The sequence below is a fragment of the Camelus ferus genome, chromosome 2 (assembly GCF_009834535.1).
Source record: "Camelus ferus isolate YT-003-E chromosome 2, BCGSAC_Cfer_1.0, whole genome shotgun sequence".
NCBI classification, from domain to species: domain Eukaryota; kingdom Metazoa; phylum Chordata; class Mammalia; order Artiodactyla; family Camelidae; genus Camelus; species Camelus ferus.
The window spans coordinates 29,108,663-29,121,824 of NC_045697.1; the positions used below are offsets into that span (position 1 = coordinate 29,108,663).

At 44.5% G+C, this 13,162-nt stretch overlaps 1 protein-coding gene across 9 annotated transcripts in view; it reads right to left on the bottom strand.

Moving 5' to 3' along the window:
• Positions 1-1,021: 1,021 nt before the first annotated feature.
• RBM47 (RNA binding motif protein 47) overlaps positions 1,022-13,162 on the bottom strand; it is a 214,140-nt gene continuing 201,999 nt past the window's right edge. For 8 of the 9 annotated variants that reach the window (XM_032496501.1, XM_032496527.1, XM_032496492.1 and 5 more), the window contains 4 exons: positions 11,892-13,051; positions 10,814-11,020; positions 8,247-8,443; positions 1,022-3,823 (listed from right to left, as the gene is read on the bottom strand). In XM_032496501.1, the coding sequence (XP_032352392.1) occupies positions 3,584-3,823; positions 8,247-8,443; positions 10,814-11,020; positions 11,892-13,020 (1,773 nt within the window). In that variant the 5' untranslated portion in view covers positions 13,021-13,051 and the 3' untranslated portion in view covers positions 1,022-3,583. The remainder of the gene's footprint in view (positions 3,824-8,246; positions 8,444-10,813; positions 11,021-11,891; positions 13,052-13,162) is intronic. The other variant, XM_032496473.1, reaches the window with a different exon arrangement.

A 13,162-nucleotide genomic window follows, 5' to 3' on the forward strand; every position in this document is an offset into this window, starting at 1 on the left:
TGTTCCCCCAGTGGAATGGAAGCTCTATGCCTGTAAGATTTGGTTGGTTTTGTTCATGCTGTAGCCACCTCAGCACCTCGAACAAAGCCAAGCAAACAGCTAGTAGGTGTAATATGCATTTTATAAGATTGTGAATTCTTCGTCTAACGAGAGCAATCAAACTCTGATTCTGCAACTTGAAGGGCGTTTTTACTTTTCTCCTAGAACGAGAAGAAATCATCAAATCTTGTTGCCCTTGAAAATACTGCCCAATGATCTGTCATCTTGGGAAGTTCCCTGGACTCTTCTGTCTCTGAAAAAGCCTTTATCCTTTAAGAGGAAGTAGGAAGTTAGAATTCTAAGAAATGTGGGTCGGGAGGCCATAACCCAGGCTGCTGGAGACTAAGAAGGTAAAATTCTTAGTCAATAGCAAAGACACATGGGGCAGGGCAATTTTTAGAGGTAATTCCATTGACAACCTACCACTTTCCCTTGAATCATTTGATTGGCTTTGCTGATGGATTCTATCTGAAGTTAGTAACGATCTCTAGAGAAAAAGGAAGTGTTCTGTTGACCTTGCTGGGCACTGTAAAAAGGTGAAACAGGAGGCTTTGGTTTCCAATGTGGTGACTGACATTCAAGTCACCCCAGCACTTTCACAAGACCACCAAACAGCTCAACGTCATATCAACCGCCTCCATGTAGATTTCTGAGTGTCAGGCTCTTGGGATTATAAACAAACTTCAGTACTGAGAGCAGTGACAGGCTTTGCCAGATCCTATTCCAATCCAGATGCTGAGTAGTCTTTGAGTGTTCAGCCTCCTACCACCTGGGCTGAAGTTTGAGGACATTGATAATACATGATTTTTACTATGTACCTCATCTTCATTAGTAATCCCAAATCAAAGATACGATTTTCTCCATCTGAAAATAGTGAACTAGTCAATTCCTTCCACACTGTAAGGGTTTTTCTAACTTTGTTAGGAAAAAAAAAAAAAAGAATGTGTATAAAGAAAACACAATTTAAAATAAGGTCTTGAAATTGCTTTAAAGAAAGCTTTATTTACTACATACATCCTAAGAATGTATTGTAAATGAAGCAAAATCTAAATAAACTTAAAAGCTTTTCAAATACAAAGCAACTAAAGATAACAACTAAACTGCTAGCATGTTTGAAAACAGAGAACAAGAAAGCTTTTTTTTACATTTTATATAGTTTGTTCTTAACCCTAAAAAAAAAAAGTTCACATTTCAAGTTATAAACTTACCTCAGTAGTGTACGTATGTGAAATGGTTTTGAAACAACAGGAACAGACAGACCACAGATGGGAGGCTCACTGATACTTAACTGGCTATGTTACCAACACTGGTTTTTAAGGTAGTTTGGTAAATTGCCATGTTAAGACATCATTTTTTCTTTTTTTCTTTTTTCTTTTTTTTTTTGCAAATAATTTACAGGCACATGTAAAATACAGTAAGACCTCTGGATCAGAGTCTCATCCAGTGAACCTCTGGGCTAACCAATCCTTCACTGGAATGAGAGTAGGAGAGTATTTCTTTCACACAAAGCCAAGGGATGGGGATCTAATCCAAACTGCATTTTGTTGGATTACTCATTACAACAGATTTGAGTTTGGATGCAGCTTGCTGGGTACACCATCAGGAACATTGCACAATTACTTTCTGTCATTTAAGAACGATGGAAAGGAATGTTAGGAATGTTTAAAGGCCTTTGCAGGCACTCAATAATTTTATAGAATAGTTAAATAAATATTGCTTATATATAAAAAATTCATCCCACCCTAAGATGAGGGGAAAGAGGGCATTTGGGAATCTCTTAATTTAAAATGTAAAACAAAACTAAAACATTTTGCTAAGGGCAGGATCCTATTATTAATCCACAAATAAAAATTCAGCCATCAGCAAAAGTTCAGTGAGTGGAAAGATTTGATGGAATCTCTACTATGACATAAAAACACAACAGTGTCCTTGTCACCTATTGCACACCTCACTTCCTTGATAGAACTTTTACGAAAAAAAAATTCCAAGTTATGTATTCCATAAAGTCGATGACAATCTTAACATTTTACTGTATTTTACATTCACTCTGTTAAAACAAACAAAAAGGCCTTTAAACAGGCACAAAACACTGCAACAATACATTTACTTCCTAATAAAACAAAACTTTTTAATAACATTGAAATAAAATGGTTTCATTGTGCATTAAACTATATACCATGAACTTCTGCAACATAAAACAACTAAAAATATGCATTAGGAGATATTTACAATCTATCTTTTAACTCCTGTGGGTCTCTCCTCCTCCTCCTGGATGTGCGCACCCCAATTCAGTTCACCTGCCACGTGCATGGCAAAGGCGGGGAGCCCCATACAATAAACATAGTATTTCCAAAACCCTTGACAACCACAGACATTTTGCATGAAACATGATAAGGTAACTAGAAGTAGTACTTTTTGCGACAAGAGTCCTTCGGGGTCTTGTCGACAATAACATTCTCTGTCTCTACGAACTCATACTTCAAAACAAATATAATAAAAGCATTAGGAAGGGAATGAAAGTTGTATACTGGACAATTAAATAGCTATGCAAAGATGTCCTATGCAAACTATTAAAGTCTTGTGCTTACACATACTCTGCTATTAAAAATACCTCCCAAACCAAACCAAAAAAACCCCAACAACCCCCCCAACACACAATAAAACAAAAAACCCCAACAAAAACCCAAGAAGAAGTATAAAAGCTATAAATGTTTTCTCTGTCAGAGTAATTAATTTGTCCTAGACTTGCCAAACACGGAGGTGGGCCTGGGAATCAGGGGAGAGGGTGAATAGGGAAGGGAGGGGAGGGAACAAATCTAAGAGCAAAGGCACACGGAGAATGAGCAGGGGCCCAGGAGGAAGGTGGCCGGTGAGAGCTTTCCAGTGTTTGGACTCAGAAGTGTGACAAGTCTTTTCAACGTTGGCTTAAGGAGAGATCGAGTGTACAGAATAGAACCGTCCTGGGTAACACATGGCAACACCCGTCAACCCTTAATTCCAGCAGAAGTAGAGGTTTCACTCATTTTAAAATTGCACTTTCCAGTATAACTTTGAAAATAATGTTTTATGTAGTATTTTTTAAAAGCACTATTGTTTGTATCTTTAAATATTGACTATATTTTTCAAAACAGTTCCCTAGCTGCTCAAGTGTGCTTCTTAATACATAGTTGATACATTTATTATTGTAGGTACTACAAAATAGAAGTCTCTGGAGTGCAGCAGTTAAGAAAATAACCTTCATACTGAAAATATATCCTTAAAAATACAAAAAAGCCTCTATACAAATGTACTATAGAGTACAAATTTTTAAAAGACGGTGTTTAAGGCACGAACCATTGCAAGTCTCTTAGAAATGTATGAACATGGGCCTGCTAAAACTGAAAGGAGTCTTTAAAAAACTAGTGAAAACTTCATGTATATAAAATATTCCAGTATATCTGATAACATTCTCCGCGGTCAGGTTTCCTGTGCGTGGGAACCCAACGCGCGCTTTCTTCATAAATAGTGAAGTGTCCCTTCGGCGGCGGCGGCGGCGGCGCGGGCCTCAGTACGTCTGGTACACGTCGTGGATGGGCACCTGGATCGCAGCGGCCGGGAAGGCCTGAGGTATGTAGCCCGCGTAGCCCCCGTACACGGCGGCGGCGGCCGCCGCGTTCTTCTGTAGTGTGGCGATCGTGGCGGTGGCCGGAGCAGCAAAGGGCACGTAACTGGCCCCGTAGATCCCGGCCGTGGGAATTCTCTGAACGTTTGGGGCCACCGTGTACACTGGAGTTATTGGGCGGCCCTGAGGATGAGAGAGAGGAGCCTTACTGACCATGTGGGGGACCCATCCATTCATTCATTCCACTCCCTGGGGTCGGAGAAGACTGAAAGCAAAGCTCTCCTTCCTCAGGGCGGGGAGGCTGAGAGGTGAGCAGTCATACTACGGGAGGGTGATCAGTAGGCGGAGCTGCACCCTCACGGCTCACTGGGACTCAGCTGGTGAAAGTGGCAGAGGTGGAAGCCTCAGGGGAAGTTTAAACACTCTGGAATCTTCTGCCCACCATCACACTGAACTAGCCTATGCCCCGGAGTGAGCTAGAGACGGGGGTTGAGATCCATCCTTTCCTCAGTTGATCTCACTGTAATTAAGAGTGAGTATTTTCCCTAAAATACATGCCAGCTGCCTCAACTCATACTTAACTGAAGGCACAGGATGTTTCAAGATCGGAGAGGAGCATGGTCTGGGAGAACTTTACCAAAGTCCAGAGATCTCCCAAGGGCCAGCTTCTTAAGCTGTGACCTAAAGAAATTGTGACCATACACAATTTTCAGCAAATGTGATCGTTTCTACCACCTCCTGCCTAAAATAGGACACCACTATATTCACAAATTGCTGTGGAAGGTGAGAGAAGGAACTAACTAACTTGGAGCTGGAGAAAGCATCTCAGAAGTGGAGACACTGGAGATGGGGTTGGAAGGGCAAGGTGGGGTTTCCACATGAGGAGGAAGTGGGGCTCTGTGACTTCCTGCCACTTCCTTCCCTCCACTGGGAAGTGCAACATATGTGTCTCCAGAACAAATAAGAGTAGGCAGGGCAGACTGTGGTTCAGGATTTCCCAAAGCGTTTGATATGGAGTGAATTCTGCCAGCTGCTTTATGGAAAAGGGGGTTTTTGGTAAAATAAAACATACATTTAACAAAATATCTGGTACTTTTGCTAGTGGTATGCACTAAAGTCACATTTTCTGTGTATATTAAGCATTGTGATAAGCTGTGTAGCAGAATTTACACATTTTTATTTTAATTAAAATATGAACAGTTTGTCAAAATAAGCCAAGGCATCAACTGTTAGTGCTTTTGTGTTTGAAGGCTGTGTTTGGCTGTTTAAGGAGAATATATTGAATTTTTTTTCATTTTATGATGTTCCATTTTGAAGTTTCATCAGCTTCAGAAACATTTTAAATTTAAAGCTTGAATTAAAATTTAATTAAAAAAAAAAACCCAAACCCCAAAATATCTGGTTTACCATATGTTCCATAGAATGCCCTGTAGCACATGGGGCTATGGTCTCTCTGTCTTAACGTAACTTCAAAAGAAACAACTCAGGATATATGAAATGGAGAATTAGATTTTAAAAATGATTTTTATAAAGGAATTTACTTATCATTCCTCTACAAAATCTGAAAATTTGAGTCACAAAATTACATTCAAAGGAATTTCATAATCTGAGTCATTTTTTTTAACTGTAACCAAAATAATAACTATACTAAACAATAACAATAACAGAGATCATAGTTTGCTAGACACTATTCTAAGTGCCTTAGTTGTATGACATTATTGAATCATCACAGCCACCAACAAAGCTGGTACTATGATTATATGGAGAAGTCTGGATGTTTTAAACGACTTGCACAAGGTGACAGCTTTTAAGCAACAGAATGTGGGACTCTGGAATCTGCGCTTTTAGCCTTGCCTTCTCCTGCCTCCTACAACACAGCCGCAATGAACATCTCATTAGCAGCACTTTACAACCAGGGAGAGAAACGTTCATAGGCAAGACACAAGCCATCTTTTCCAAATGTGTGGAAATCTGTTTAATGACAAATGCACAAAGGGAAGGAATTGCAGGGAAGGTGACATCTGACAGAAAATTTTCACGTACTATAGTCTAGCCCAACACCTGGGCTCAGGTGAGTGAGATGGGGTTGGGCTGAGCATGGGAACTGGGGGAGAAAGAGAAAAAAAGACTTCATTTTCCCTCCTCTCAAAAACAGAATGGTTGGCGGGGTGGGTATAGCTCAGTGGTAGAGTGTGTACTCAGTGGTAGAGTGTATACTATACTTAACATATATGAGGTCCTGGGTTCAATCCTCACTACCTCCATTTATAAATAAATAAACAAATAAAATAATTGGAAAAATAGAGGAAGCACTTAAGAACAAATAAAGGAAGGCTTCTCTTTGCTCTACCTATACTTGACTTGTTGTGATGATTAAGAACACTTTGAGAAGTCAATATGAATCAAGTGATTGTCTACACCAGCAAACTTTTTTATTGCTTGTAAAAGCAATATGAAACTTGGGATATAAACTGCCTATATAGGAACACCCCAGAGGCAAAACAGAGGAGGAAGATTGGAGGTGTTCCACAGGAAGGTTCTGGAAGCCATGCTGGGAACTGACTTCCAGCGTGGCTCCACTCCAAAATGTGTCCTGTTCACCAATCCATAGAGCTTAAATTGCTCCTTCCCCTGCTGCAGTCTGGCAGAGAATACAGAGGAGGCGGAGGACTGGATGTGTCAGAGAACCCTGGTCAAGGAACTTGGAGGCAGGACACAGAGTACTGAGATTTGAGGGACAGCAGCAGGACTGCACACACTCAAAGACGCCACACTCAGGTTACAAAGTAAGCAGTGCCAGGCATTCTGCAGAACATACTGAAGGAGAAAAAAATCTCCATAGGAATCAACTGATAATGACAGTACGTGTAACAAATTCACAAACCGCAACTCTGAATGAAGACCCTAAGGGCAGCATCCAGTGCAGACTCATACAAGATAGAAATGGCCTGAGACCCAGAACCTGATCACGAAGCCTGGAATTTGGGCCCGACCAGAACTCAGACCAGACAGCAAAGATGAAAGTTCACAAATTTCTTAGTAAAAAGGGATTAAAAATTATTAGCAGAATTCCACTAAGTAATGCTTGTAGGTTACTGTATATGTTTATAGTCAGGCCACAGTGAAAACTACAGTGTGTCATTTCCAACCTATTCCTTTTTTGGGCTTTTGGAAGTCCCAAGTTAAAGAATACTTGATGATATACTGATAAATAAACGTCAGTCTGACCCATTCTGGATAATGCAGTCAAGACTGGTGCTCAAAATGTTAACCACTATATATAAAAATAGATTTTAAAAAATTCTTCTGTATAGCACAGGGAACTATATTCAATGTCTTATAGTAATCTTTAATGAAAAAGAATATGAAAAAGAATACGTGTATATATGCATGACTGAGACATTAATGCTGTATATCAGAAATTGACACATTGTAACTGACTATATGTCAAGTTAAAAAAAAAAAAAAAAGATTGGTGCTGAGTGGGCAACAGCAAGTAAACAGCAAGGGCTCCCAAGCCTGGCTCTGTTCCAGCATCACCGAGGAGCTGGAACAAAATATGGATTCTAGAACCCAGCCCAGTTCTGCTGAATTGGACTCTTCTGGGGTTTGAGGCTAAGAATCTCTGTTTTATAAACAAGTTACCTGGATAATTCTTATCCAATTAGATAAGAGACACCCTCCGCCTGAGTATTTACGCTTGTCGTTTGATAACGTACTTGAGATTCACTGCGTCACAAAGGATAGCTTTAATAAGATTATTTTCCTGTCTGGATGAGTGACGTGTTGTTTACAAGTATTCCTTGTGTGCTACGTGTTGCGGATACAATGAAATACAAGCCATAGCTCTTGGTCTGGGAGAGTTTTGTTTTAACTGGGGACATGGAACACACTGGCAGTCAAATGCCAACTAACACCGTAGGAGAAGTACAGGAGAGATGATTTCTGAGCGAGGTGGACGGGAAAGATTCTAGAGACGAGATGAGACTGAAGAAACCACAGAGAGAACACTCTGAGTACAGGTGGGGAAGGAGGCTGGGACTGGACTGGGAGGAGACACAGGAATAGTTGGCTGTGGTTGGAAGAAAGGATTACAGGCAAATTTTGTAAAGTTTCATATACCTTTGACTCTACAGACATTTCTCTCTACAGGCACACACACATATATGTATATATATGTATATATTCTGGGAGGAGGGGAAAGGAGGGGCAGAACTTAAAAAAAAGCTTCATTGAACTATAATCTGGGATGTAAAAATGTGAAATATCTCCTTGGACTTTCTGTGTCAGCTCCTTAACAATAAGAACATGAGTGAAAAACCCAGTGTCATTAAAAAATAGACGTTAAATATTATGACACCGTGAGAAATTATGTCATTTTTGCATATTGCTTCCCATCTTTAATACAGTGATAGTAGGGTGGTACAATTATTATTTAAAACTTATCCATCCTGTCATGACTGATCTTAAAAAACTTCTCTGTCACCCAATCCCACAGTTTTAACAGACAGCGAGGCACACAGTATAATTCTCCTGTCGAATATTAAATGAATCAGTGATAAACGAGGCCTCACACAAGAGCCAGTGGCTGCAGCAAGGACCCTACCTGGAAAGGCGGCGGCGTGGACACAGCAGGAATGACCGCGGCGGCGGCCGCAGCTGCGGCGGCGCTGGCTGGGTCGGGCTGCACAGCGATGGGGCTGATCATGTGCTCCATTGTGTGGATTTTGCCATCTTCCATCATTTTAGGAGCTGGAGCAGCCTGAAACACGGAATACTGGGCCCCGATGGCAGGGATGGCCACTGCAAGAGAAGGAAGAGGGGACGCGGGTCAATCATTCCCAGTCACCGAGAGAGGTCCATCAGTTTCTCAATATCTTTAAAAACAGTTCAGCAGTAAGGGGCTCTCCTGGCAAACTAATGCTCTCTCCATATAGGTAGCGAGGTGCTACCCAAGAGGAAGAGAGGGGAGGTGGCAGGTACTCCCTCTGCCTGCCTTTCAAAAGGAACCACGTGGGGATGGATGGGGTCTCCCCAGAGATTATCAGGGAAGGCAAGTCTACAGTTAGGTTTCTGTGCCAACATTTCCCACTGCTTCTAAAAGAAAAACCACATTTTGACTCTTACTCTTGAGGTCCTACAGAGCAAGAAAGGGCCTTCTAATTCTGAGAAAACTGGCTCAGAAGAAGTGAGATCAGAGGCTTGAGGCCCAAGGGTGTGAGAATGAGCCTGCCGGGTCCTTGTCCCTCACCTCACTCACTACCAGACCTGCTGCCCTTTTTCACTTTCATCACGTTTAAAGAAGCAGGTGCCGTTGAGGGTTTCATTCTGAGAACTTAGAGGTCTGTGTACATCCTCCCCATCTTGGATTTCAGAATTCAACATTACTGATTCAAGGAAAAATACAAAAGAAAAAATGGACTCATTTCAACCAGAGATTCAAAGAGATAGCAGTTAGTGAATGTCAATGTATGATAAAGAGAGGTAAAAAGGAAAAAATACTAGCCCTGACTTGGGGGAGTTTGTGTGAGAGTGTGTGTGTGGTGTCCGTGTGTGTGTGTGTGTTGAAAGGATGAGTAAGAATACTGAAATGCAGACACAAAATGTCCTTTCACTTAAGTTTTTTCTCCAACTGTAGGTACATTTCTTCTAATAAAAGCTGACCTGACATAAGGCAGAGAGAAATGACTGCAGGCTTAACAATGATACAGCCATTCAATAAAATCTTTTATCTGCCTTTCCAACCATATGGTCTTGTGCCCAGATACTTCACTACTACTGCCCTGTGCTTCTCCTAAAATACAAAGTTCTAATTTTCTGGATGAATCAGAAATAGAGGCCAGGGGATGGGGCCCAGAAAGGATTATGAGTTTGAGTGCCGCTGGGGCTGTACCGAGTAACTCTGGACTATTCTGGCTATCAGCCCACAAGATTTTCTACCTCATGCCCCAGAACACAACTATATGCTTAAAGACTGTTTAAGAGTTCTTTTCTTTAGATGAATCCTAAGCTATCACTTAAGCTACTGCCAACAGGAGTCCCTTTCCCAACAAGTAGAAGGGACAACTCCCAGGCTCTGTTAAATGGAATTACAAGAGAAACAAGATCAGTCTTACACTGCTTAGAGCACCAATGGCCTTTATAAGAAAATTTAGTCACTTAACTGCAAAAATTGCAGAATTTTTTCATAGGCATTAAAAAAAAATCACTGGATTACTTCAAAAGAAAGCTCTGGGAAAATGCTTTGTGAGCCCTATGTGGCCAATGCCAACCTACACCCCACATGCACAGCTCCCCCAGGTCTGTTCCAGCCGGGGAGGGAGTGCATAGTAGCAGAAAATCTGAGCGGCTGAGCTTGGAAGGGATCACATCGGATTTCCCATGTGTTTGGGTGCTTGTGTGGTATGTGCAATTAGGGAGTTTGTGCCAGGCTCACACAATGGAGTTAAATACAGCTCCTTGCAGGTTACGATCGCAAGGAAGATCTCACGTGAAATGACCAATGGGCACAAACAACGTTGGAAAACTGGCTTGTGGAGCCCGGAGGGTGAGCAAAGTTCAAGGTCCATGGCTTGAGTTACCTGAGTGCCCCCACCCCCAATCTACTGATCCAGCAAGAGGCGGAAATAAAAGCTGGAAATTAGCTGCAAAAACTTGCCCCCAGGCATGCTGGTTTGTTAAGACCACGATAAAGGACAAGTCGTGTTATTTGCTCCTGAAGGGGAATTTTCTACCCTTCCCAACAACGCTTAGAACCAGCAATGAGCTGCAACCTCTGGCTTCTAATGGCTGGGGTAGAAACAGGCTTGAGTAAGGAAAAGAAAGTTTTTAGCTGGTAGAAGATACAGAAGAGCTTCGTATTTTTCTACCCAACCTGCCCCCTCCCCGAACCCAAGAATCTGCCTAACTGAGAAAAAGCCTAACAACTGGTGCCCGTCCATTTGAAAAACCCACCACCAGAAAGTTTGACTTGAATGTGGTCAAAACTAGACTATCCCCCTAAGTTCTAGATAAGAAGGCCCAGGAGGCCACCTTCCTTGCCTAATCTCCGGCTGCTCTGAGAAGAGGAACCCACAGGCAGAGGGAAGTACCCAAGGAAGTCTTGGGGTCACTTCAAAGAGGGGGTTGGGGTTCAGGCTGAATAGATGCATTCTCACTCTGGTTTATACTGACCTGCACCAGGTTTAATGGCTACTGGATTGACGGCAGAGATTTCCAAATTCGGTACAAGTTCGTATCCTTTTTCTTGTTGTTTTCCTTTTCCTTCATGATATCGGCTATATATACCGCGGCCAGCAGAATATCCCCCAAGGTAGGAACCCCTGGGCCCTGGGGCTCTGTTGCCAGCCGCACCTCGACCCCGGCCTCTTATGCTGCCTGCTTATAATAAAAACACAAAAGGTGATGAGCCGCCAATAGTGACAGTACAGAAGGCAGAGCTTAACTCAAGGTTCTTGGCACTTAGGTGTTTGCCCCAGGTCTGAGTTGCAGGTGGCTACATCTCTGCTCTTCAGCCAGCTGAGAAGATGCTCAGACATTCTGTTCCAGCTAGATGCATCCTAAGACATCTGATTAATGCAAGAGATGAACTTGAAAGGTGAGTTCCTAGAACTGCGACTGCAACTTCAATAAATAAAAATGTTCACAGACTGTACAAAAAGTTAGATGGGGAAGGGGAACTGCTAGCTCACCTTCCTCATTCTATGCATGAGAAAGCAGGCCTGGGGAGGTTAAAGGGACTACTGAAGTTACAGAGCCAGCTAATTGCAGAGCAGGACCCAGAACCTAAGTATTTTGTTTCCTAGAGTAATGCCTGGTTTCATTATAGGCTAGCTAGTGATTAAAATCAACAACAAAACAAAAAACAAAAAACCCCAACAACACTGCGCCCCCTTCTCCTCAACATTCTAAAGATTTAATTTTACAAGTAGGTTTCAACCTAAGAAACCAGAGACCTAGGGACTAGCCGCAAATTGGGTAGGCCCTGTTAAGGCAGAACGCCAAGAGCTGGCGTGCCCCCATGATTATACCACTACCCCATTCATACGAATGATCTGCATTTCTCTCAGCGCTAATGAAGTGAATGCCTTAAGTGCCAGCAAAGAACAGAACCCAGAACTGGACACCCAGACAAGGGTGGGCAGGGTGTCGCCTCCACCAGGCCAGTAAATGACAGCCACAACAGCCCCAACGCCGCCTGCCTGGTGGACGCAGCTCCCTCGGCCCACCCGGGCGAAGAGCCCCCACTAACCTTTCACGAAGTAGTCCCTGTTGGGCCCGATGAGCGTGTTGTAGGGGTAGCCGTAATAGGCCAGCGTGTAGGGGTCACAGGAGTACACGTAGCTAGGCTGCGGTACCACCGCCGCCTCCGCCGCGCCGCCGCCCTTGGCCGCCTTCTGGTAGCGGGAGTACTGTTCCTTGTCCACGGGCTTGGCCAGCGTCACCTCGAGGCACGAGCCCTCCAGCTCGGTGCCGTTGAGGTTGTTCATGGCGTGCACAGCGTCCTCGCGGCTGGCGAAGTGCACGAAGGCGTAGTCGCGGATCTTCTTGACGCGCTCCACGCAGCCCGGGTTGAACTGGCCGAAGCTCTTTTTGATGGTGTCCTCGGTGGTCTCGATCATGAGGTTGCGCACGTAGAGGATCTTCACGGTCTCCATCACGTCCTCGTCCACGTCGATCTCGGGCTCGGCCCAGTCCACGGCGATCTGGTGGCCCCACAGCTGGATGCGGCCGGGCATGAGCTTGCGGCGCGCCATGGCGGCGGCGCGGTGGCTCTCGTACTCCACGAAGGCGAAGCCGCGGTTCTTCATCTTGTCGGCCGCGCTGGCGTAGACGATCACGTCGAGCACGCCCTCCGTGACCTTGGCGATCTCCTCCAGGATCTCCTCACGCTTCTTCATCTTGGGGATGCCGCCGATGAAGAGGCGGCAGTTGTCGACGCTGCAGCAGACGCCGAGCAGGCGGCCGGGGCGGATCTCGTAGTTGTTGAGCTCGCGCACGGCGCGCTTGGCCTCGTTCTTGTGGCAGTACATGACGAAGGCGTAGCCGCGGTTCTTGCCGTCGAAGTCCATCATGAGGCGCAGCTCGTAGATGCGGCCCACCGCCTCGAACACAGGCACCAGCTCGTCCTCGTACACGTCGCGCGGGATCTTGCCCACGAAGACCTCGCAGCCGCGCTGCGGGTGCGGGCCCTCCCAGCCGGGCGGCGGGCCGCCGTACTTGCGCTGCCCGTTCTCCTGCACCATGCTGTAGCCCGTGCGCTCCATGAGCGCCAGCAGCGCCGCCTCGTTGGGCGCGCCCGCCACGCCCTCGGGCACCTTGGCCGAGGACGCGGCGGCGGAGTCGCTGCTCATGGCTGCGGTGGAATCCTCTGCGGTCATAATGTCAAAGGCATCCACGGCTGGAGGGAACCTGGGGGAGGCAGGAGGGAGAGGATGAGTGTGGCATCTGCGCCGAGCTGAGCCAGAACTTGACTCCTTTTTCCTTCCTTCCTTTCTTTCTTCCCCCAAGGCATACAAGACT